Genomic DNA, 25,792 nt, shown 5'->3' on the forward strand with positions numbered 1-25,792 from the left:
TTTGATGGATGCTTCTCATTTATCTGCCTTGAAAATGTGAAGCACCCCAAGACAGTATCCTTAAATACCTCATCTTAACATTCTCCACCAATTCCCTTCTGGTGGCCCCAACTAAATTTGTAGCTTCAGATACCATTTATACGCTGATGATGCCGAAACTGAGGTTCTAGTCCAGATTTTCCCCTTGAACTCTATACTCATTTACCCAAGTGTTAGAGTTAGTTGCTCAGTCATGTCCAACTCTATGACCCCACGGACTGTAGCCCGCCAGGCTCCTCTATCCATGGAATTCTCCAGGTAAGAATACTGAAGTGGGTTGCCATTCCCTTCTCCAGGGGATCTTCCTGACCCAAGGATTGAACCTGAGTCTCCAGAACTGCAGGTGGATTCTCTACCATCTGGGCCACCAGGTAAACCCTCATAATACCCAAATACCTACTCAATATATCCACTTGGATGTCTAATGGGTTTTCAAACTTAACACACTGAACAAACTTTTATTTCTCCCAGAACTCCTCCGTCTTTAGTCTTCTCCATTTCAGTCAAAGAGAGTATAAGAACTTAACAGTTTATACTAGGAAAAGGATGAAAGTTAGTAAAGGAGACTGGGAAGTAATAAAGTATGCAAATGTAAGATCAGGAAAGAAATGTGAGGAATAGTCAATCCTGACAAAAGCTATAAAGAAATCTAGAAAATGAGGGCTGAAAGGATCCACTAGATTTGATATTTCAGAAGTCATTAATGACTACTGCCTCAGTAGGCTTGGAGTTGCTTACCCAGGAAATAGGAAGAAGGCTGATCAGAATGATATGGAAGAAAAACTGGCTGTCTGATATAATGATTCCGAACACACACAGACACACGTATACATAGACACACATTAACCTTTACAATCTTTTCATCCATAGTTCCAACTTTGTACTATGTTTCTAACCTTGCATCCAATATGTCCAATAATGAACTCATTTCCTTTCTTCTCTATTCTCTTTATTCTCAAACAAATTAATTCCACAAGACTAATCATTCTAAATTCTCTGTCATGTTAAATGACACCAATACTTATCCGTTTACCTAAAGTAGAAAGCAAACTTGGAGGTCATTCTATTTCTTCCTCCCCACTCATCAGTTCAGTTCAGTCGCTCAGTCGTGTCCGACTCTTTGCGACCCCATGAATCACAACACGTCAGGCCCCCTGTCCATCACCAACTCCCAGAGTTTACTCAAACTCACATCCATCAAGTTGGTGATGCCATCCAGCAATCTCATCCTCTGTCGTCCCCTTCTCCTCTTGCCCCCAATCCCTCCCAGCATCAGAGTCTTTTCCAATGAGTCAACTCTTCGCATGAGGTGGCCAAAGTATTGGAGTTTCAGCTTTAGCATCAGTCCTTCCAATGAACACCCAGGCCTGATCTCCTTTAGAATGGACTGGTTGGATTTCCTTGCAGTCTAAGGGACTCTCAAGAGTCTTCTCCAACACCACAGTTCAAAAGCATCAATTTTTCGGCACTCAGCTTTCTTCACAGTCCACCTCTCACATCCACACATGACCACTGGAAAAACCATAACCTTGACTAGATGGACCTTTGTTGGCAAGTAATATCTCTGCTTTTCAATATGCTATCTAGGTTGGTCATAACTTTCCTTCTGATTCTAATATGTCAAATCTGATTGCAGCCCCATCTCCACTGTCTAACTCTAGTTTTCATAAACCTCCATCCTCCAACCCCTGCCACTAATTAGCCTCCTAACTGGGTCTCTTGCCTGAGGCTTTCTCATGCCCTTTTCTTCCAACTATATAGTTATAGTTATATAGCTTTCAGTAAAACACTTCAGTTAAAAACTGAAAGCTGCTTCTAACTTCACACTGGCATTTACACACTCCCTTGGAATAGCACATCAGGGCCCTTAAAATTTAGCTCTCATCTACCATTTCAACCTTAGTTGATGACAGTTTTCCACTTGCCTTAACATAATCACACTGAAGTACACTGCATGGGGTCAGCACATACTTCCCACATTTGTATCTCTGGAATACTTAGAGCTTTTAAAGTTCAAATAAGTTTTTATCCTTAAATTGTAAATACAATTTCTAAAAGGCTGGAAAAATATTAGCCATAATATTGTCATTTAACAGAATATCTTTGTTTACATCCCTCCTAATGTCCCTCTAAGAATGTAAACATTTGTGTAGGAAACAAACAATTTTGCATAATATTTTCTCACATATTTTCCTTAGCTAGTCCTTGTCATGTTGCAGAAAAGAAATAACAAAAATTATACAATTTATTATAAGGAAAAGAAATAAAGACGAAAGAGAAAAAAAAAGGGTGGGGACAGAACAGATCCATGAATAAGGTTTAAGATGCATACCATGATGACCTACTCATCTACCATGAGTGAGCCATACATTTGGCTTTCAATTTTCTAGCTGCCAGTGTGAAAACAGACACTTTGTCAGTTATCCAACTCCCAGTGCCTGTGAGATTAAACAAAAATGTCCTGGTAATTTTAACTCTTCTTGGAACAAATATTGTAAAAGGATATTTATCCTGAGGTTCTCCTATAAAGAATACAGGGCGATATACTTAACAAGATTCTTATTAGAGATGGCACATTTCATTCCATGTCACTGTTCAAACTGAGAATCAATATAGGCAGATGCCATTGCACAAATCATAGAGTGATTTTGTAAAAACCATCTTCTTGAAAATAATTTGATACTAACAAGGCACCCAGCTCTTTGCTGGTCTGCTTGAGTGGCACTAGTGGTAAAGAACCTGCCTACCAATTCAAGAGAAGCGGGTTCAATCCCTGGGTTGGGAAGATCCCCTGGAGGAGGGCATGGCAACCCACTCCACTTCTTTCCTGGAAAATCCCATGGACAGAGGAGCCTGGCGGGCTACAGTTCATAGGATCACAAAGAATTGGACACGGCTGAAGTGACTTAGCATGCATGCATGTATTTAAATCATGAGTAAATATATTAAAATGCCCACATATCATATGTTAGTCACAGTAGTGACTGAAGTTTCTTTAGAAAATCCTTCTGAAAGTTGTTTCTCTTCATAAAAGAGTTTATAATAGTTCTTAGGCAAAGACTTCCCTTATGGTTCAGCTGGTAAAGAATCCACCTGCAATGCAGGAGACCTGGGTTCAATCCCTGGGTTGGGAAGATCCCCTAGAGAAGGGAATGGCTACCCACTCCAATATTCTAGCCTGGAGAATTCCATGGACTGTATAGTCTATGGGGTTGCAAAGAGTTGGACACGACTAAGCAACTGTCATAGGCGAAGTCTTAAAGTGTCATGTCCTATACTGGGCAGTCAAAGCTTACTGGGAAGACCAGATTTTAGGTTGAGAAGAAAAAACCCCCTCGGTTTGATCATGAACATTGTTCCCTTTGAGAAAGTCCTCTGAGAGCAAAAAAGCGGCTGGGCCAAGGGTATTACAGTCTTGGGCTTGTCTTGGGTTAGTCTTGCATCTAATAGAGAACAGGATGTTATCCTAGAAGAAAGGACTCAAACATAAGCTGAAGAACATACTTGTTTGCAGAGAACATACTTGTTTTCACTGTCTCCAACCTGAAGTCCTCTCCAGAAATATGGCTAGGTGGAGCTACAGATTTGGGGCCTGAAGTATCAACTTTACTTGCTGCTAAGTAAGTAAAGTTACATGCTGCTAAGGAGCCTGGATACGCAAATCTTTGTTTTTACATTCTCTGAGTTTTTCAGAAGATTGATGAGATTAAAAACAATTTTTTTAAAACAAAATCTCTGCCTTTATGTTTGTAGGACTGCTAAGATATGGATTTTTAGCCGTAATTAATTCTGCCACTAACTAACATGGCTGACCTTAGGCAGGCAAATTTCTCAGCTCAGTTTCCTCCTTCATAAAGTTAAGGAGTGGTAGCAGGTTACTGATTTCCTCTGCCCATCAACTGTAAGTGCAAAGTGCCCTCGGTTTGACGAGAATAAATGGTTGCCAAGGTTTCTCTAACTAGACTTGGAGAATCTAAGACATCCACACATCTTGTGTAGGAGCACTGGCTCTGCAGGGGGAAAGTCCTGGTTCCACTCTGCCCCTTACTAGTATGTGGCCTGGGGCAAGCACTAACCCCTCTGAAGCTCAGTTTCCTTATCTGTAAAGTCAAAGTATTACAAACTCGCTTGTGTGCGTTAGTCGCTTAGTCATGTCTAACTCTTTGTGACCCCATGGACTGTAGCCTGCCAGGCTCCTCTGTGCAAGGAATTCTCCAGGCCAGAATATTGGAGTGGGTTGCCATTTCCTTCTCCAGGGACAAACTTGTATAGAGTTGTATTAAACCAGACACTGTAAATCCAGGTATAAATACAGTGTCTGAAACAAGGCAAGTGCTCAATCAAAAGTACCCATTTTTAACACTGTTATTTCCTTGGGTTTACTGAAATAAATGCTCTCTAACAGCATTTCTTCAAGTTGATTATCCACTAGTGTGGTTACAGTGTTTAAAGGTTTTAAGGTGCCAACTTGGGCTGAGTTGTTTTTAAAAATATTGGAAAGACATAGGCTCAGGGGAATTTTAAAAAATTAAGCAAAACAACCTGTGTGTTGACCTTTACCCTGTAGTTCTTTCATTTAATAACAATCTATTAACAAACACAACTTTAAGCTGTTTGATTAATACTAATGGAATCCAGGCCAAATACGCCACTGAAACATCAGTAATGAACTTTCTTGCCTCAAAGAAATTTTAGTGGAGGTTTGCTTTATTTTTCTGTTTTGAAATAAGATTGTGAAGAAGTTCTTAGTTTGAGGTTCCCACCAATAGATATTTGGTCCTTTAACCTTTGATCATATGTAGATCATATTTCAATACAATTAAATACAATAAACTCATTCTTAGATAGGAGAGATAAGCTTTGAAGGTCATGTAAGTACTTATTTTATAACTTTAAAGCAATTGTTTAATCACAAAAGGAAAAAATTGTGGGAAACCAGAGTTCTTTACTGTATTTTAACTACAGCAGGAAATATGTGTTTGTTTATTATGACCCTCGTGCTTCCATAGCCAGATTAACTTTCAAACACAGAGTTTTCATTCTGCCTAACCAATAATTTTCACCTTGACTGTGGAAACTGATAATTTGCAGGGAGTTCAAGAATACTTGCATAATTATATCCACTGCTGCTGCTGCTGCTAAGTCGCTTCAGTCTTGTCCAACTCTGTGCGACCCCATAGACGGCAGCCCACCAGGCTCTCCCGTCCCTGGGATTCTCCAGGCAAGAATACTGGAGTGGGTTGCCATTTCCTTCTCCAATGTATGAAAGTGAAAAGTGAAAGTGAAGTCACTCAGTTGTGTCCGACTCTTAGCAACCCCATGGACTGCAGCCTACCAGGCTTCTCCGCCCATGGGACTTTCCAGGCACTAGAGCCTGCCTTGTCCCCACCACTTGGGGATAGACTCTTTGTGAACAGGGACCCCTTTTAAGAGTAGTTTCCTCTACAAGATGTACTAATTAGCACACAGTAATGTGCTAATTAGTCAAACATGATTTTCAGGAACTATCAAATTTTACAGTGAAAGAGTTCTAAATTACCATTTTATGTTAAGGATGTCTCCTTGCAGATTCTAGGTTTTTCTTCATTTATGAGATGTGAGCTTCAGCTGATTTGTAATAGGTTGTAGAAGAGTAATCACTTGTATTTCAGCTAGAAAGCACTCTGTAGGATAAAAGGTGAGTGACATGTTTTATAGATAGATAAATAAATAAGACCTTACATTGTTGCATGAATCTTGAATACCTGCATATTAAAACCCCCAAATTTATCAAGCCATTGTATAGACTTATATTGATTCAATTTTAAAAGTTCTTAGGAACTAGATTATTATTTTCTGTCTCTATAGCTCTATTTCCTTTAATATCTTATTGTTGGATTAACTCTCATAAAACTTCTCTTACTTTAAAAGATTGCATACTGAATTTATACACAACTTTCTAAAAATTGCCTATAATCATTATTTGTCAAAATGATTTAATCAGAGAAAAGAAATTATTAAGTAAGTATGTAACTTCTGAATTCAGGGGGACAAAAGTGGGTATTTAAAACTGTCACTAAATTCTCAAGGATCTACTGACCCTACCTACCAGTGCAGAGCTGGTTGAAACTGAATGCCCTAGTTTTGATGGCTTACCTGCTCAATCTTGTACATTTTGGTTAATGATGGTAAGGAAAGTTGGTGGAACTGAATGTAAAGAATAGCCAAAAATGGTTGAGTAGAATCCTGGCTGAGTCTGGCAGAAACCCCGCTCTCTCCCCATTTTGTCCTCAAACTTGCCAAGCCTTGTTCTCTTTGGCTTTATTTTAAAAATGCATTTCTGGTGAGTGAGGAAAGGTTTTGTACTGTGTTTTCAATGACTCACCCAAAATAACTCCATTCAACTTGTAAACGGTCCTGTTCTGAATGCAGATTGTTTGTTCTGAGATGGGCATGAAGGGGCTGCAAAAGGGAGATTAGAGAGGGGAAATGTGGTAGGAGAGGCCAGTGCAGTTTATAGTTTATTCAGGTTCAGGAACACATCAGAATTACTTCTTAAAAGGACTGTATGTGTGTGTGTGTGGCGGGGGGGTGGTGTATATTTTAAAGAACCATTTGTGAGGTCTGTACCATTTAAAGCTTTTATAGATTATCAGTATTATATAGATACATGGCTCATCTAGTTACCAACCTGTTTTTCTGATCCTCATAAAATGTGGTGGAAGGAGAGGTTACAATTATAATAAACATATAATTCCAAATATATGCATAGTGAAATAATTTTTTTTTAAGTTTTAAATGCCTTTAAATAGGAAGAATCATATAGGTAACATAAGAGCTAGGAATTAATCTTAAATTAGGAAGAAAATACGTATCAGTACATTGATCACATAAAAGAACTGTGAAAACTGCAAAATGCAATAATGACGTCCTCCTGTTTTGTTGTGTACCACAGAAAAATGTTTAATTCAAGTGGCAAAGACTGAGCATTTGATATCAATAAATATACCTTTTCCAAAGCTTTCATGATTCAAAACATCAGAGTCCTTTAAAGGCAATATTTTAAGGCAGGACTGAAAAGAAAATGAAGAAAAGGACTGATCTTAAAGCTTCACAAATGAATTAAATACATTTTGGCTTTCCCATGTGTTACTATGTCCAGTTATGAGGATTTTCAAAACCTTCTTTGAGTTCCTTAATGAATTTAACAAATAAAACTTATTCTGTTATATAATGTTGCTTCATGTCATTGTTGATGAAGAATAGATGAGCCATTTTTACCTGTTGCTCAGAAACACCAGAAAATTGAGCCACTAAAAGGAAAGCACGAAGACTAAAAGGTTTTACCATGGAGAGGGTAAATTTAGCACTGTGTGGCAAACTGAAGACCTTGTAACCTAGGAATGGTGAAATGAGAGATAAATGACAAGTTTTTAATTTGCACAAAATTAGAAAGTATATAAATTTACTCAGATTATATAAATAGTTTGTAAGGCAAAGTTCCAGTGGTATTAACACCTGTATCTTCTGATGTAGACTCGGGAAAATGAGGCAAATCAAAATAGAAGATTATTTTGTTATGTTAATACTTATTTATGAGGACAGTGAACTAGTATAGTAAGAGTTTTTGCTAATGTGGAAAAAACCAGACAATAGGTAATAGGTTTAAATCATAGACCTTAAATATTCAATTTTATTACTTTAAAATATATACAATAAACAGAAATACTTTAATGGCTAATAATGACTTTAAACTATATCAAAAAAAAAAAAAAAAAAACCAGCCTAAGGCAAACTAACCACCTTTCTGCATAGTTTAATTATATGATTTGTAAACAAATCTTTGAAAGTTTTTGAAGAATTCACTGGTTCAGAAACATTTTCCATTCATCCTCTTTTCAGATCAGATCAGTCCCTCAGTCGTGTCCGACTCTTTGCGACCCCATGAATCGCAGCACGCCAGGCCTCCCTGTCCATCACCAACTCCGAGTTCACTCAGACTCACATCCATTGAGTCAGTGATGCCATCCAGCCATCTCCTCCTCTGTCGTCCCCTTCTCCTCCTGCCCCCAATCCCTCCCAGCATCAGAGTCTTTTCCAATGAGTCAACTCTTCGCATGAGGTGGCCAAAGTACTGGAGCTTCAGCTTTAGCATCATTCCTTCCAAAGAAATCCCAGGGCTCATGTCCTTCAGAATGGACTGGTTGGATCTCCTTGCAGTTCAAGGGACTCTCATGAGTCTTCTCCAACATCAGAGTTCAAAAGGATCAATTCTTCGGCGCTCAGCCTTCTTCACAGTCCAACTCTCACATCCATACATGACCACAGGAAAAACCATAGCCTTGACTAGACGAACCTTTGTTGGCAAAGTAATGTCTCTGTTTTTGAATATGCTATCTAGGTTGGTCATAACTTTCCTTCCAAGGAGTAAGCGTCTTTTAATTTCATGGCTGCAGTCACCATCTGTAGTGATTTTGGAGCCCAGAAAAATAAAGTCTGACACTGTTTCCACTATTTCCCCATCTATTTCCCATGAAGTGGTGGGACCGGATGCCATGATCTTCTTTTTCTGAATGTTGAGCTTTAAGCCAACTTTTTCACTCGCCACTTTCACTTTCATCAAGAGGCTTTTGAGGTCCTCTTCACTTTCTGCCATAAGGGTGGTGTCATCTGCATATCTGAGGTTATTGATATTTCTCCCGGCAATCTTGATTCCAGCTTGTGTTTCTTCCAGTCCAGCATTTCTCATGATGTACTCTGCATCTAAGTTAAATAAGCAGGGTGACAATATACAGCCTTGACGTACTCCTTTTCCTATTTGGAACGAGTCTGTTGTTCCATGTCCAGTTCTAACTGTTGCTTCCTGACCTGCATACAAATTTCTCAAGAGGCAGATCAGGTAGTCTGGTATTCCCATCTCTTTCAGAATTTTTCACAGTTTATTGTGATCCACACAGTCAAAGGCTTTGGCATAGTCAATAAAGCAGAAATAGATGTTTTTCTGGAACTCTCTTGCTTTTTCTATGATCCAGCAGATGTTGGCAATTTGATCTCTGGTTCCTCTGCCTTTTCTAAAACCAGCTTGAACATCAGGAAGTTCACGGTTCATATATTGCTGAAGCCTGGCTTGGAGAATTTTGAGCACTACTTTACTAGCATGTGAGATGAGTGCAATTGTGCGGTAGTTCATTAAACTAGTATCCCTGGAAATGTTAACAGTTATATTGAGGGGGCCCAAAGGATTACATGTTGAAATGAACTTTAGAAATGCTGGGTTAAACAAAGTTAAACAGTTTTATTTAAAAAAAAAAAAACACTTGAGGACTTCTCAGGTCTTTAATATTCATCGTGACTGGGTTGGGATTGGGGGAGACAAGAGAATAAGCAGAGTTTACCAAACTTACTTTATACAGAATTCTTTCCTCCAGATAATTCTATTATTATGACAAAGGGATCTGGAAGGTGTTAAGTAAATAGAGTGGCAGATTAAATAAAAAGTGTAGCATTTTATATTTCAATTTGGTAAACTGCAACACTATACCATGTTCTGATCAGATTTTGAATTATTAAGATTTTGATGCACAAAATAAAATTTTTAAATTATGTAAATACTAAAGAAACAATACCTTAACTAGAACCAAATTGTCTTAGTATGGTGGCTGATGGCTTAGTTGCTAAGTCGTGTCTGAGTCTCGTGACCCCAAGGACTGTGGCCTGCCAGGATCCTCTGTCCATGGGATTCTCCAGGCAAGAATACCGGAGTGTGTGGCCATTTCCTTCTCCAGGGGATCTTCCCAACCCAGGGATTGAAGCCGGGTCTCCTGCATTGCAGGCAGATTGTTTACCAACTGAGCTACGAGCCAGTTTTCCTACTAGTAAATCTTGTTTTGTAATTTGGAGGAATATGTTAAGGCCCTGTTGTTGTTCAGTCACTAAGTCATATCTGACTGTATGCAACCCCATGAACTACAGCACACCAGGATTCCCTGTCCTTCACTATCTCCAGGAGTTTGCTCAGACTCATGTTCATTGAGTTGATGATGCCATCCAACCATCTCATCCTCTGTCATCCCCTTCTCCTTCCGCCCTCAATCTTTCCCAGCATTAGGGTCTTTTGCAATGAGTCAGCTCTTCCCATCGGGTGGCCAAAATATTGGAGCTTCAGCTTCAGCATCAGTCCTTTCAATGAATATTCAGGGTTGATTTCCTTTAGGATTGACTGGTTTGATCTCCTTGCAGTCCAAGGGACTCTCAAGAGTCTTCTGCAGCACCACAATTCAAAAGCATCAATTCTTTGGCACTCAGCCTTCTTTATCAGTAATGAATTATACTGAGCATAATGTTTCACTTTTGATATATGCTTTTCCATTTAAAATTGGCTAAATTAACTGGAGTTGGTTTTCTGTCCTAGCCTGACTTTATAATGTTTAAAAATTTCAGCTGCAAAAGCATGTAGATGTCATTTACTATAAGAATAAATCCCCACGTGAGATTGATTTTTGTCTTGTGCAATATGCCAATTTCAGTAGTGATACTGAACATCTGTGGGCTTCCCTGGTTGCTCAGAGGTTAAAGTGTCTGCCTGTAATGGGAGAGACCTGGGTTTGATCCCTGGGTCGGGAAGATTCCCTGGAGAAGGAAATGGCAACCCACTTCAGTATTCTTGCCTGGAGAATCCCATGGATGGAGGAGCCTGGTGGGCTACAGTCCACTGGGTCGTAAAGAGTCAGACATGACTAAGCGATTTCACTTTCTTTCACTTTCACTGAACATCTACTTTGCTTCCTGTAATCCTCACTTCACCTTTGGGCAGGCAGTTATCATGACCACTATTTCACAGATGAGGAATGTAATAGCTAGAGATATCAGCTGCTTTACCCCCGGGCCATACAAGAGACAGAAGGAGATAGGAACAGATTTCAAACTTCAGTCTGATACCAAAGACTCTACTGTTTCCACTATAGCATGCTGGATGGGATTATCTGCATCTAGTATAAATATTTTTCTTTCTCCACCTTGTAGGCATTAGTAGTCACTTCAGTTGTGTCCAACTGTGTGTGACCCTATGGACTGTAGCCTGTCAGGCTCCTCTGTCCATGGGATTCTCCAGGCAAGAATACTGGAGTGGGTTACTACTTCCTCCTCCAGGGCATCTTCCTGATCTAGGGATTGAACCTGTTGTCTCTTAAGTCTCCCATACTGGCAGGCAGTTTCTTTACCACCAAATAGGGAAAGGAGTACGTCAAGGCTGTATATTGTCACCCTGCTTATTTAACTTAGATGCAGAGTATATCATGAGAAACGCTGGGCTGGATGAAGCATAGCTGGAATCAAGACTGCCAGGAGAAATATCAATAACCTCAGATATGCAGATGACACCACCCTTATGGCAGAAAGTGAAAAAGAACTAAAGAGCCTCTTGATGAAAGTGAAAGAGGAGAGTGAAACAGTTGGCTTAAGACTCAACATTCAGAAAACTAAGATCATGGCATCCGGTCCCATCACTTCATGGGAAATAGATGGGGAAACAGTGGAAACAGTGACAGATTTTATTTGAGGGGGCTCCAAAATCATTGCAGATGGTGATTGCAGCCATGAAGTTAAAAGATGCTTGCTCCTTGGAAGAAAAGTTATGACCAACCTAGATAGCATATTAAAAAGCAGAGATATTACTATGCCAACAAAGGTCCATCTAGTCAAAGCTATGGTTTTTCCAGTGGTCATGTATGGATGTGAGAGTTGGACTATAAAGAAAGCTAAGCACCAAAGAATTGATGCTTTTGAATTGTGGTGTTGGAGATGACTCTTGAGAGTCCCTTGGACTGCAAGAAGATCCAACCAGTCAATCCTAAAGGAAATCAGTTCTGAATATCCATCGGAAGGACTGACATTGAAGCTGAAACTCCAATACTTTGGCCACCCGATGGGAAGAACTGACTCACTGCAAAAGACCCAGATTGAGGGTGGGAGGAGAAGGGGACGACAGAGGATGAGTTGGTTGGATAGCATCACTAACTCAATGGATATGAGTTTGAGTAAACTCCGGGAGTTGGTGATGGACAGGGAGGCCTGGTGTGCTGCAGTCCATGAGGTCCATGCAGTCCATGAGGTCACTTGAATGACTGAACGGACTTATCACTAGTGCCACTTGGGAAGTCCATGGGGATTAGTAACTCAAACATTATTCTTTATGTAGAACTTCTGCAAAGTGTAGTGGCAGATGGTCTACAATATAGTAGCTGTTTGGAAAAAAGAAAAATCCTTGAAGAAGCAAGCAAACAGATGGACTCTCCTCATAAATGAAACACGGTAAATTTTGTAAAATCTCAAAGTTGAGAATACAATTATAAGTCATTACTTTTCAAAATAGCTCCTGTTGCAAGGATTTCCTTCTCTATTACTTCTGTACCCTCAGTGTTTTAGGTTAAAAATCATCATGTAGAAGAAAACATGATTGTGCAATTAGAAATTCAAGAATTGTTGCACTAAAGCTATTATCTAATGTTATTCTAAGCTTGCTGCTGCTGCTAAGTCGATTCAGTCATGTCCGACTCTGTGCGACCCCATAGACGGCAGCCCACCAGGCTCCCCGTCCCTGGGATTCTCCCGGCAAGAACACTGGAGTGGGCTGCCATTTCCTTCTCCAATGCATGAAGGTGAAAAGTGAAAGTGAAGTCGCTCAGTCCTGTAGGATCTGCTGGCATTTTCTCCCCTTTATTATTTGACTTGGTTGGGTTTGTTTTTTTTTTTTTCTTTTTGGCCATGCCATGCATCATGTTGGATCTTAGCTCCTCAGTCAGAGGTGGAACTAGTGCCCCCTGCTCTGGAAGCGCAGAGTCTTAATCATTGGACCGCCAGAGAGGTCCTGGTGGCTGGGTTTTTAAATATAAAATGTGGTTCATTACCCTAAAAAATTCTTCGTTGTTTAAAAGTATTTAAACAACAAAACTAAAGATAATAGGCCAAAGAGATACAACATAGAGTCAAGTATTTTATCCATTTGACTATCCATTCTGAGGAATGTGAAGCATAGAAAATTTACCTTGAGAACTCAATATTCCTCATGGGATAGGCACTGTGCTAAAAGTGTAAAGGATGCAAGAAGAATATAGAATAGTGTTCTTTGGTCTCTCCCTTTATAGGCTGCCTAGGAAGCCAGACATACCCTTAGAAGCCAGTCATATTATTTACTGCACAAGTTCAGTCCCAAAATAAATGAGACAGACATTCAGTTACATACCAAGGAACTGTGGAAAAGATGTGACCAGAGGTGGTGGAAAGATGTTGTCCAGGAAAATTTCTGACTTGGCTGGATCTTGAAGATCATGGAGGTACTGGATAGAAAGAAAAGGAATGAACTGAGAGGCTAGGATACAGTCAACAACACCATGTGGCAATGACAGAGCTAAGTAAGTTGGGGTCCCTCTGGGCCCCGAATGAAACTGAAGACAGCAAGGTTTGTTCTCTGGGACTTATGAACCAGCCCTTTCAATGCCTTCTCTCCAGGTACCATCCACACTGGCTCTCCTGCTTACCTTTCCTACAGGCAGCTAGACTCTGGCCTATTTTGCAGGGCAATTCAACTGTTAGCTGTAGTTTGCTATAGGGCCCTTGAAAACGAAAGTTTCTGAGATTCAAAAAAAAGATTAATAGTGAAATTTCAAGGCAGTGATGTACCAGTACCCCTGTTATAGTTACCCCTCATACTTTACAGTAGAAGGCCCAGAATGATACCGTGATGACTCTGGAAAGCTATTCTGGATCTTGGATATGATGCTGATTAGTATTTTATAGTCTTTCTGCTAGTAGGAGTTTAAAAACAACAAAAGGAAATGCTCAAACCCATTTTTAAAATAATTCCAAACCTTGACATCATTTGTATCTGGTAGCACCCAAATTCAAATATTTCTACTTTCCCCAGCCGTTTCTCACTCTATTTTCCTTCACCTCTTTATAAGTCCAATTTCAACGTGGAACTTCCTGCTTAAATCACTCTTAATTCAATTTCATACATAACACAGCACGTTAAATAACGTTCTTAAGCATAAAGTAGCACTCCACGAAGTCTAGTCTTTTCCTGTTTAGACATTTTGACAAATACCAATTATGCGCCTCTTTTTCCTAGCTTTCTTCACAATTCCTTGTACACAAATCTTTGGACTCCTCGAAGAGTAACTTTCAGGGAGCCCAAGCAGACACTTGTTTTGAGGTGAAGAAGGGCGTTCAAGGAAACTTGGCATTTCTACATTCCTTCTCTTTTAGGGTGCGAGGAGAACTTGAGAGAAAGCAAAGATTATTAACCTACAAACAGGCGCAAAAGCCGCGGCGTGTGGCGGAGGGCGGGGGTTCGGGGGCGGGTCTCCCCGCTCCGGGCTCGTCGCGCCCGCCCCGCGCGCCCCCGGCCGGAAGGGGGCGTGGAATGCCGCCGAGGGAGGGGCGCGCTGACGCGCGGCTGCCGGCCAGGCCCCTGGGCGTCAGGCGGAGGCAGGGGCGGGGGAGCCGGGAAGGGGGCTGGCAGGCGCTCGGCTCCCAGCCGCGCTCGCTCGGGCCACTCGCGCTCCCGCGCCGCGCCCGGCCGGCTTCATGTGAAGCGCTGGCCCTCCGCCCCCTCCCTCCCCTTCCTTCCCTCCCTCCCTCCCGTCCCCTCCTCCTCCTCCTCCCGCGCCCGCTCCCGCTCCCCGGGGCCCCCAGCCCGGCGGGCGCTGACAGCTAGGGGCGGGGGTCCCTGCCGCCGCCGTGTCTCTCACAGGCTCCGGCTGGGGCTGCGGAGCCCCCAGTGTGGCCATGGACCGGCCCCTGGTGGCGTCGGCGGAGGCGGAGGAGGAACTCGAGTGGCAAGTGGCGAGTCGCAGGAGGAAGGCCTGGGCCAAGTGCCGCGGCTCCTGGCAGGCGTCGGAGACAGAGGACCTGTCCACAGAAGCGACGACGCAGGACGAGGACGAGGACGAGGACGAGGACGACCTCTCCGGAACGAAGCTGCCGGCGGCCGCGGGGAGAGGTCCGTGCGCCCGGCCGGGCAGCGGCGGGCCGGGAGCTCGGGGGAGTGCGGGCTGGCTGAGGAAAGTCTCGTGCGCCTTGGGCGACTGCTCTGAGTTCTGGAAGACCTCCTGGGCTCCAGGCAGGGGGGAGAGGGGACACTTTCGACCTTTAAACGCGCGCGCTTGGCAAGGCGTCTCCAGCGTCAACACAGACACCCCGGTGCCATCATTTCCCTTCAGGTGGTCACTGCTACGTGTGGCTTAGGCTGCATTTTGTCCCCAGTAAGATTCTCCCTAGGGGTATCCAGGGTGACCCCGTGGACAGAGTTCCCCTGGGGTCGGTAACGAGCTGTCCCCTCGCTCTGTCCTGCAGGAAACGTGCCCAACGAGAAGATCGCGATATGGCTCAAGGACTGCCGGTGAGTCCTCGCTCGCGTCCGGGGGGAGATCCGCTCAGCTGGGACGCCCGGGCGGAGTGACTCGGGCCGCAGTCCCTGTGGGTCCCGTGAACCTCATAAGCTCTGAACCGGAAAGTAAGCCGGCGGATAGCTTCCTCCTTTAAACGATTAGAAATGGAAGTGCTGTGACCGCCGATTATTTGGTGACCATGTTGACTTTACAGTTGTTAGGACTTCAGTTCCGGAGCGTGATGTTAGCATCAGAGATCAGAAACCTAAAACAGATAATCATGCCATATTATTATGCTGGCCCGGTTTTATTTGAAAGGCATGTCACATTTCACACAGTATTTTATTTTGCATTTGTTTTGACATCTGTACATCTGGCATAGAGTCATTTCCTTTTCAAATGTGTTTTAAATGAGTTTAATTTACTTAACTACATTAACTGGGCTTTAACTTTATGCTGGTGCCTTAATTCTGTTTGGAGAGCTATTAAAACTAGCTAATTTTGTTCTAGTTTACACCTTGGACGTGGATTTGTCAGATGGCCCTGGAATTCACAGAAGGGAAATAGAGCTTTGAAGACATTCAGGCTACATAAATCAGTTTAATTACATGCTTTGATAGCTGGCACAGAAATGTTTGATAAAGTACAGAGGAGATTGATCATATCTTACTACAGTAAAATGTGCCTGTTTCATATTTTAATTATTTTTTCCAACTTATTTGCTACTTATAAAATCTCCTGTGAAGAATGTAGGCTTTTTAACTTTTGTTAAGGTGTTTGCTTCTGTATATATTTTTTGCCATGTCAATTTGGGCTTTTCTTCACCTTTTTGTCCAAGTACCAGAGTTTGGAAAGTCTCTTTTGGGAGAGGAGAGAGAACTGATTCTTATAGATGCCAGTTTGTTTTTCTCTCCTAAAGACCCAAAATACTGGCCACTGCTCTGTTGGTATCCTGTTTTGGTGAATTGCTTGGAGTCTTGCTGAACACTCCATTATTGAACTCCTTTTATTCTGGATATCACAGACCCTTCTGAAATATGAGATATATGGACCCTCTTTGTAAAAATACACAAAAAAATGTTTAAGAGAAAGAGAAGAATCATGTTTTTATGACGTGTAGGAATTAAGATTGTATAAGAGATCACATCAAGCAGACAATAAATAAGTACATCTTTACAGATAAATGCAATGGGCAAATGTTAACATTCACCAGGACATGTGATCTCTGAAAATTCCTAAAGTTTTGTTGCTAATCTTGATTCATATAGGCAGATTCTAAATTCTCTTGCTTCTTCCCTCATGGATTTCTTTCATCAATTTCTTTCTTGTTCCCTACTGTTGTACCTATTCTGTACAAAAGGGACATTCATTTGTACTCTGGAATGCTAGAACAGTCTTTTACTGTGAGTTTTAATCATCACAGATTTGACTGTAGAGTATATGTGACTGTATTTTTTTTTTTTTCCCCTATAACAATTTAGGATCCTTCCTAGACTCAGTCTACTTTGTGTATTATGTACAGGTGATTTAAAGACAGCATATTCCCCCATGATAGGTTCTCAAATAATCTTTGTTTTCTTATTGCTTTCTATATCCTGAATAAAGATACCTTGTTGTTTTTTCTTAAAGGGAGTCTTTATTTTAAAAATCCACCTCCCCCCACCACAGGCTAAGTGGAAACACATTGCTTGAATAAAGTAGCCTCTAAGAAGATATAGAGTTTTTGATAAGATTTGTAAGACAGCAATTATGAGAGACTTGTTTCTGAAGGAGAATGGCAGTTATAGTCTGCTCATTTGCCATCTTCTGTTGGTGCCCAGGCCAGTAGAGATATCTGCAGGAGTAAGGCAGTGTTTTGTCCTACACAAGAAGCCATCATGGGAGAGGAATGACTTTTTTTGAAGGCATAAAGTTTAGCTTTTTAAAATATGTGCAAAAACTTAGAGATTTTATGGTCACTGCTTATTCTTTTAGATTTCAAAAACACTAATTTTTAAAGAATTGCCATTGCTTGTATATTTGTTTGTAGAAACTTTTAATATTGGCGTTTCAGTAATATTTTTTTGAAACTGATATTTTTATGATTGATTCCATGTCTGGTGTGAATCTATAACAGGTACAAATTGTTACTGGCAAAAGACTTATGACACAAAGTAGAACTTTTATAATAAAATAATCTGTTTCTTTAGCTTAGTTTTGAGAAAGAGATAAATATTTTGCATTTAAAAGACTTGTTTGAACAATAAGAACGTGAAAGAATTTTAGTAATGGCTAATTCTTAAGATAGATTCTCAAGCCAACTTTTTAGTAATCTTTTCAGAGTTAAATGAAGAATATATGTATTTTTTCAGTTTAAAAGCATAAAATGAATTCCAAACTTCTCTACTGTATCAGAAAAGATAATAGTTGGTGTAGGGGAGGTGCTGAGTGGCGCTCTAAAATGCTAGATGAGATTTAAGAAAACTGTTGAGCCTTATTTCTAACTAGACTTTGACTTTTTAATTTTATTGAGATAAGGACTTGTTTTCTTTTAATTCTGTTTCCTGTTTCTAGAGAAGGGATTGAGAGGAGCAGACATTTTCTAAATGCCTACTGTCATTCTCTTTTTTCTGTTTTTGTAAAGAAAATGCCAATTCATATCATTTGTAATTGCCATTCTTGCTCTTAATTGCTGGCAGATCAGACATGTGATTAAATCATTCCTGGTGAGCTGACTTGATGATAGGTATTTGCTTGGTAGCATATTACTTATGTAATCCACTTGCATTCCCTGTGTGTTGGGGAGAAATGTTAAACTGTGATTAGAAGCTTGCTTAGCTATAACCCTTTAAAGTGTCAGGCAGGGCAATGGCAGCTCTCCAGACAGCTTTTTAAGACTAAGGCTGATATGTTTCTGTGATTTCAGTACCCCTTTGGGAGCCTCACTGGATGAACAAAGCGGTAGTACGCTCAAGGGTAAGAGAAAGCTGCCTTTCTAAATCTGTTCTTTATAAGGGTCCTACTATTGTCCTGGGAGTGAAAGTGAATGTGTGCGTGTGTATATATAAATTATAAAAGTGATGTTCATGTTTATAAAATATGCAGTTCTAAGATAAAAGCCAAAAGGGGGAAACCTTGTCATGAACCATAAAAACTGTGGTGAGTTTAAACAAATTACTAAGCCTTTGCACAATGTGAAACTCGTTTTTTTTTATTGTTCAGTTAGATATTATAGAGACTAATTAAATACAGAAATGTGATGTGTAAACATAGGGAAAATATATATTGAGTGAATTAGGTCATTTCTTTGCTTACATGAACTGAAATTGCCACACCTGAAATTTTACCACCTGTGCAAGGTGGAATTCTAAAGTTCAAAGTACAATAAGAATGTGCAGGTAGTGGCAAGACATATAAAAACTATTTACAGTATCAGGAAAATCTAGCTTGAGCTCCCAACTTAATATAAGGGGGTAAAAGAAGTGACTGTACCGGAATCTGGTTTTCCGTGAAACTGTTGGGTAAGATACATTATCTAATTCAACGTCTTAAAGGCTTATTGAGTATAAAGTAGCCAGTAGATTCTAGCTTCTAGCAATTTTACCTGGTTGCAAATGATGGTTTCCTTCACAATGAAGTGAAAACGTGTGTCTTCTTCCTGAAATTATAAGGAGAGTAACTTATGAGGACATTCATGTCTGAAATCCTTTACTCTGTCTTATATTTTGCTTGGTCAGTTTGTTTAAATTAAAACAATGATTTTATATGGGGGTCAGGAAGAACAGATGACTGGGATGAATCTTCTGATGTTTCTTTCAGGTGTGCTTGTGAGAAATGGGGGAAGTTTTGAAGATGATTTGTCATTGGGAGCTGAAGGTATGTTTGGAAGAACTGTATTTTCATATAGTTTTAAAATTAAAAAAAAACAGAAAGTGACATGTTTTCAGGTTTATGACCCTCAGAGTTAAAGTTCTTAAAAGTGGCTCAGACACATTTTACAGAAACTTTTAGGTGTTAATCTAGTGAGAGCCTTTTGGAGACCTGTAGAAATGGCTCTGAAAAACCACTGTGAAATACTCAAAGGTTTTCATTGGACTTTAATGCTCTAAAGGAACTGTTTGGGGGCAAATAATGGTGATATAACTGAGGGAAGACTTGTCCCACAAAAGGAAGCTTAAATATTTATATGTGAGAAAATTGCAGTGAAACTTATTTTAGTGTGAGGTATACAGCTGCAGCTTGTCTTTTTTTTTTTTTTTGCATTCAAGTGCCTTTCTTTCCTTCCTCTTTTTCCAGATTTTTAGAAGATTAAAGGAAAAGACAAATTAGAGTTACTAGAAGTTAATTAGAAATCATTATACTGATGTCTGTTCAAAGCTAAATTAGGATTTTAAAAGTGTATTATGCTATGTTTAAATTTTCGCAGATTATCTTTTCCTGTGGATTCATAATAAAGCTTTCCACAATGTAAACTTAAGAATTTTTTATTGTTTTATTGGTATTTTGAAATTATTCGTTGCTGTTTAGCTAGGTTATTAATGAGTGCTTTTTATAAAAAAAGAGTTAAGGATTTTATTAAATCTTTTTGAATTGTAAGTTGATGTATAGTGAATTTACCCACTGAATTTAATATTCTTGATCTCTTGCTGTTTGAAGCCAATCTGTGTGATAGATTACTTATTAAGAGCCATCTAACACTGAAAACTCTATAGAATATGTGAATATGTTAGTTTTTATATTTCTGTTAATATCTTTTCCAGGAATAAACTCTATAAAATAAACTGTAAAGCTTAAACTTACTGCTCCCCAATCAGTATTAAAATGCATTTCCAATGTTATTGTAAATAGCACTTTTAATAACTACCTTAGTAGCCTCACAATATGGAATTTCTTTGTAAGACTTCATTTTTATTTTTTTTAAACAGTTCTTTTCAGAGAAAAATTGAGGGGAAGGTACAGAGGTTTCCCATATGGTTTCTGCCCTATATATGCATAGCTTCTTTGTTGTCAACATCCCCCTACTAGACTAGCACATTTGTTACAGTTGATGAACCTAGAATAAGGCAAATTAGCCACATTATTATTGCTAAATGTCTAATATACCAAACTCTTGTCCTGGCACATTAAATCTGTCATTAAAGATAATATACAGATAGGTAAGAAAAGAATCAGTGGCTAATTTGCTTTTTAAATGATTGTATCACAGTAGTTATTGTCTTGCTAATAGTTGTGCTTTCCACTTACTCTTTTTACCTTTAGCGAACCACCTTCATGAAATTGATGCTCAAATTGATAATTGGTATGTAGCTGTTTGTTTTTTTTCCTTTCTAAACATTAGGAATATTTGTGGAGATAAAATTTATATAATATACTTTTGTTTATAGCAGTAATATTTTGGCCAAAGAGAGAAGACTACAGTTTCATCAGAAGGGAAGAAGTATGAATTCCACTGGATCTGGGAAAAGTAGTGGGACAGTCTCAAGGTACCTTATTCTGAGCTTATACTGCAATTACATTGTGTTGTAGATGACCTAATCTGATCACTTTTTTAGCCTTGGATTTGGCTTGACAGTGTGAAGTCAAAAGGAATCCAGAGTGTTTCATAGATCAACATAACTGACAGAAGTGTCTTTTTTTTTAAATTAAGATTAAGTAAAAGTTAACAAATATGTTAATAATGTTGCTGGAATCCATAATGAGTATTTTGAGCCCTATGAGAGAGGAACTCCATAGTGGAATAATTTCTACTTCCAAAATTTTCCATTCTGCTAGAGTCTTGAGTTACTCTGATATAAATATCAGAATAAATCTTTGTAATTTAAAGCTTGATATTGAAACATAGATTTATCTTCATATAAAACCAAATATCTTTAAAATATAAAAATAAGCAAATACGTATGCATAAACAAGCAGCTTATTGTCCAGATTATTGTTGTGAAATTTGAACATTTTCTCTGAAACAAATTGAAATTTCCTTCTGCTCACCTTCTGTCTCTAACATTCCTGGTTTCCCCAGTGAGTCTCAGCTTGGATTATCCCCGGCATGAGAGATAAGGGTTACAAAGTGTTCAATTCCCAATAGAATTAGAGCAGGAATTAACCCCTGTGTTATCCAAACTCTCCTTACTTTACTCCTCCTGCTTCCTGGGTGCAAGTGGTTAGAAAAAAGTTGAAAGTAAGCTCCTCCCTCACCTTTCTGAGATCAGTTGTTACCTGTATTGCCTCTTCTAGGACAGCGAAAGATAGCAGAAAAACTCAAGTTCTGCAGAGTGTCCCTTGATACCAAAGTTGTACCAACTTCCTAGTCCATTTTCCACTTTCATTTTTTCTTTAATCTGTTTACTCTTTGTTCTCCCTCATCTGTCCTCTAATTGTTTAGCTGCTTTACTGGACATCTCTTAAAATGACAAAAAAAATAAGGTGAGGAATCAGATAGTTTCTTTACTGAGGGTGTTATTGGTGTTCTTAGGGCTTAGCTCTTTTTCTCAAAACTAACAGCTTGAAAGAACAGACTCCTTTTAAGGGTTATTTATTGCATTTGGTGCATAATGTATAAAAATGTTGAAATAAATAATGGTTTAAAGAGTAGAAGGGGTATAGGATCTTTTCACAAGAAAGTAGGGATGTGAATTCATTTATAATGTGATGTGGACTATAAACTTACTTTACATCTTGATTTCTTTTTTTCTTTTTTAGTGTTTCAGAATTGTTGGAACTTTATGAGGAAGACCCTGAAGAAATCCTCTATAATCTTGGATTTGGACGAGATGAACCAGATATTGCTTCCAAAATTCCTTCCAGATTTTTTAATTCATCATCATTTGCCAGAGGAATAGATATTAAAGTATTTCTGAGTGCACAGATGCAACGGATGGAAGTAGAAAATCCAAATTACGCTTTAACAAGTAAGGTTTTTAAATGTTAGCATATTATTTAAAAAATTTTTTCATCTACACAGCAAGATGGTCTTGTTTTTAAAACCTTACTAATTTCTAAGAATAATTGTGGAAATTTAATTATTGAGGTTAGTACAAAAGCTGTTTGCTTATTCTAAATTTTTATTATTCTATTTATAGAAGTTAATTTACCTATCCTCCCACCCCATTCTCCACTTAAGTGTTACATTGGAGAATGTAACTTACCTGTGGAACCTTACACATATCTCCAGATTGCTTTTGTTCCAAAAGAAAATAAATAAAGGAGAGGCCTTTTACTATTAGTTGAGGTCAGTCACTTTCAGATGCTTTTCCTATAAATCTATAAAGGTATGGCTAATCTGATGATTTTTCATGTTAAATCTTCTGCTTGCTTATTTATTTTTTTCTATTGACCAGGCATTCCCAACAGTGGGAAACTCGGTGGTCCTTGGATTAGTTTTAAGAGATCTGTAAATCCAAGCCCCCTCCCATTAGGTATAAAATATATGCTTACATATACTTAACATTTGGAAGAGTTCAATAGCAGCTATAGATCAATAGCAGTCCTGTCTATTTTATTCCGTGTTGTCGTTATGCTTTGTCCTTCCTTGTGATTTTTTAAAACATAAATTCTAGTACTTAAGAGTGAAAAATCTTTCTCCCTCTCCACAGTAAATAGAGAGGTTTTAAGTGTTAGATAAAGAAAAGAATCTGGTTTCATAATCTTTGTGATCTAAGTAGTTCAGTTATTGAAATTCTGAACCATAATAATGGTTTAATTAATAATAGGTGTATATATACACATATAAACATAAATATATATATATAATTTATTTATTTATTTACTTTTGTAGGCCGTTTTCGTCAAATTGAAGTGCTTACTACTGTGGCCAACGCATTTTCTTCTTTATATTCCCAAGTCTCTGGGACTCCCCTGCAGAGAATTGGAAGTATGTCCTCAGTGACCTCTAACAAGGAGACAGACTCACCTCCACCTCTAACCCGGAGTAACACTGCAAATCGCTTAATGAAAACACTATCGAAACTAAACTTATGTATTGAAAAAACAGAGAAAGGAGAAGGCAGTACTCCTTCCCTGGCAGTTGACAAAGGAAAGATAGTAAACATTTCAGTGATGGAAGAAAGTGGCAATAAAAACGATCAGAAGTCTCAGAAAGTTGTGAAGAAGAAAGAGTCGTCTTCTGTGTTGGCTACAGTTAAAGAAGAAGTGTCAGGCAGTTCAGCAGCTCTTGTGGAGAATTCTGACATTGATGGACTTTCTGATGAAGCAAATAGTAATTTTAACCGTGAAGCTGAAAGTGGACAAAGTCAAGAAACTCAAAGTCATGAGAATAAACTGGATGAGGAATCTGGTATTCTAGAAACTGATTTAGGTGGTGATTTCAACATGTCCAGTCATAGTGAGCTGGAAAATAGCGGGGAGCTGAAAAATGTCCCTTTGTGCACACCTGAAAAAGAGCCATGTGCACCACTCATGATCCCATCCATAAGAAATATAATGGCACAGCAGAAGGACTCCTTTGAAATGGAAGAGGTAGGTGGAAAACTACTGAGGACTGTTTCAACCAGTGAGTTAGGGAAAACAGTGCCCCCAAATGTCTTTAAAATGAAAGTTGGTGAATGGATGTATACTAGAAAAAATCTTGATTTTGACTTTTCAGGTTTTTTGTTTCACAGACCAAGATGTCACTGGACTGTGTGGTGTCAGTATAATAGCTCCTCTGGGTCTTCTGTCACCATTGTTTTTCTTTCTCAGTTTTAACAGTTTGATGCTGTGAGAATGCCCTGAGAGAGTATATTCAAACTCAGATCAATGTTGCCTAGTAGTTAGAGATAACAGGCTTTGAAGCCAGATGGGTTTGAGTTCTGTTTGGGCCACTGAATTGCTGTGTGCCTTTGGGCAAGCTTTTCTGAATGTTATCTCAGTGGAAGGGTAAGTGTGAAGATTTTGAGGTTAGGTCTGGGTATGGGACTAGAAAGAACATGAAGCTATAGGAAACCTTGAGGAAGAAGGTTTGAAAGAATTTCTGCAGCCCGGGAAGACCACCAGTGAGTGTTTGGTTACTTTTTTTTAAACGTGGTATTCTTTGTTGGTGGTGGTGTTCAGTCGCTAAGTCGTGTCGGACTCTGGGACACCATGGACTGTAGCCTGCCAGGCTCCCTGGTCTTCTACTGTCTCCCAGAGTTTGCTCAAATTTATATCCATTGAGCTGGAGCCAGTGGTGCTGTCTAGCCATCTGATCCTCTGTCACCCCTTTCTCCTTTTGCCTTCAGTCTTTCACAGCATCAGTGACTTTTCCAATGAGTCTGCTCTTCCCATCAGATGGCCAAAGCATTGGAGCTTCAGCTTCAGCAAAACAGTCCTTCCAGTGAATATTCAGGGTTGATTTTCTTTAGGATTGACTGACTTTCTTACTAGTTTACATAAATTTCAAATTGGACGATTTGTGGCTATAAATTGTACAGTGTGTAATTTTTCTTTTTAAATTTTATTACAGAATAGTGATAGTTCACAGCTGTTTTAGAATCGCTTGCCATTGTTTTAGGGAACTAGGAAGCGATAATTGATTCTGCCCATAAAATGTCCTCTTAGGTGAGTGTGTATCCCTCATTCAGTTAAGACTTTTCATTTATTGCAAAATTCCAGTTGTTCATATCTTTTTTGTGGTCTTTGAATGCACCTTTTAGTACTTTAATTCCAACTAAAAAGGAGGCAAGAGCAGGCCTTTGAAATATGTTACATTTTTTGGTAAGCTGCTTTATTTCTCATTATAATGAATTCAGAAGATGACAACTTTAATAGAACCTTTTTGTTCCATTTTGTTGTTGAGTTGCTCTTTTGTCTTTGTTTTGGTCTAAACTTGTCCTAGCATTCATAAAGTGTACCTTCTTGCCTTCCTTTAGGGCCCCTCTTCTATGACAGTCAAATAGAGTGCAAATACTTGTTGGTTACTTGTAGACCTGATTTAGTGACTCAGATGAAAAAACACTCTTACATGTTGCTTTTTAATTTCTAGAATTCTTGAGTTCTAAGCCAAAGTTTTGTTACTGATACCATACACAAAAGTTCTTTACAATGTTTATTAAGTGCTAGATAGATGTACTTTGGTGGCAAGTGAACATTAAAACTGGGTTGTTTTTTTATGGGCAGGGTTTTGTTTTTTTTTTTTTTGCTCCCTCTGCTGGCAAGAGCAGTTACTGAAGAAAGTAACTTGACATGGAAGTGTATTTTTTTGAAGTCCAAGATTACAGGCATGGATGGTTTAAGAATAACTGAAGATTTCTGTTTTCCAAAAATAATACATAGTCAACCATAGCTATGTTGTAAATACAGGGAATTTTAAGGATAATCCTTATTCTTCAGATATATTTCAAATATGGATAAAAACCTCTTAGAATTGTGTTTTTAATCCCTTTGGGAACTGTAAAGAAAGCTTGTAGAACAATGGATAAAGAAAGGAAATAGTGTGT

The 25,792-nt window shown here is 39.1% G+C and overlaps 1 protein-coding gene across 14 annotated transcripts in view; it reads left to right on the top strand.

The window, feature by feature from the left end:
* Window positions 1-25,792, top strand: part of ITPRID2 (ITPR interacting domain containing 2) — a 97,045-nt gene that overhangs the window by 45,579 nt on the left and 25,674 nt on the right. For 4 of the 14 annotated variants that reach the window (XM_086361288.1, XM_086361314.1, XM_086361227.1 and 1 more), the window contains exons 3-10: window positions 14,768-15,016; window positions 15,370-15,415; window positions 18,310-18,359; window positions 19,203-19,259; window positions 20,643-20,682; window positions 20,768-20,866; window positions 22,080-22,288; window positions 23,155-23,855. In XM_086361288.1, the coding sequence (XP_086217414.1) occupies window positions 14,803-15,016; window positions 15,370-15,415; window positions 18,310-18,359; window positions 19,203-19,259; window positions 20,643-20,682; window positions 20,768-20,866; window positions 22,080-22,288; window positions 23,155-23,855 (1,416 nt within the window). In that variant the 5' untranslated portion in view covers window positions 14,768-14,802. Of the gene's footprint in view, window positions 1-335; window positions 411-14,422; window positions 15,017-15,369; window positions 15,416-18,309; window positions 18,360-19,202; window positions 19,260-20,642; window positions 20,683-20,767; window positions 20,867-22,079; window positions 22,289-23,154; window positions 23,856-25,792 lie in introns of those variants that run through there. The other 10 variants (XM_086361260.1, XM_086361333.1, XM_086361278.1 and 7 more) reach the window with 7 other exon arrangements.

Source organism: Bos grunniens, chromosome 2 (genome assembly GCF_055505025.1).
Source record: "Bos grunniens cultivar Pamir isolate PY7600 chromosome 2, Bosgru_T2T1.0, whole genome shotgun sequence".
Lineage (NCBI taxonomy): Eukaryota > Metazoa > Chordata > Mammalia > Artiodactyla > Bovidae > Bos > Bos grunniens.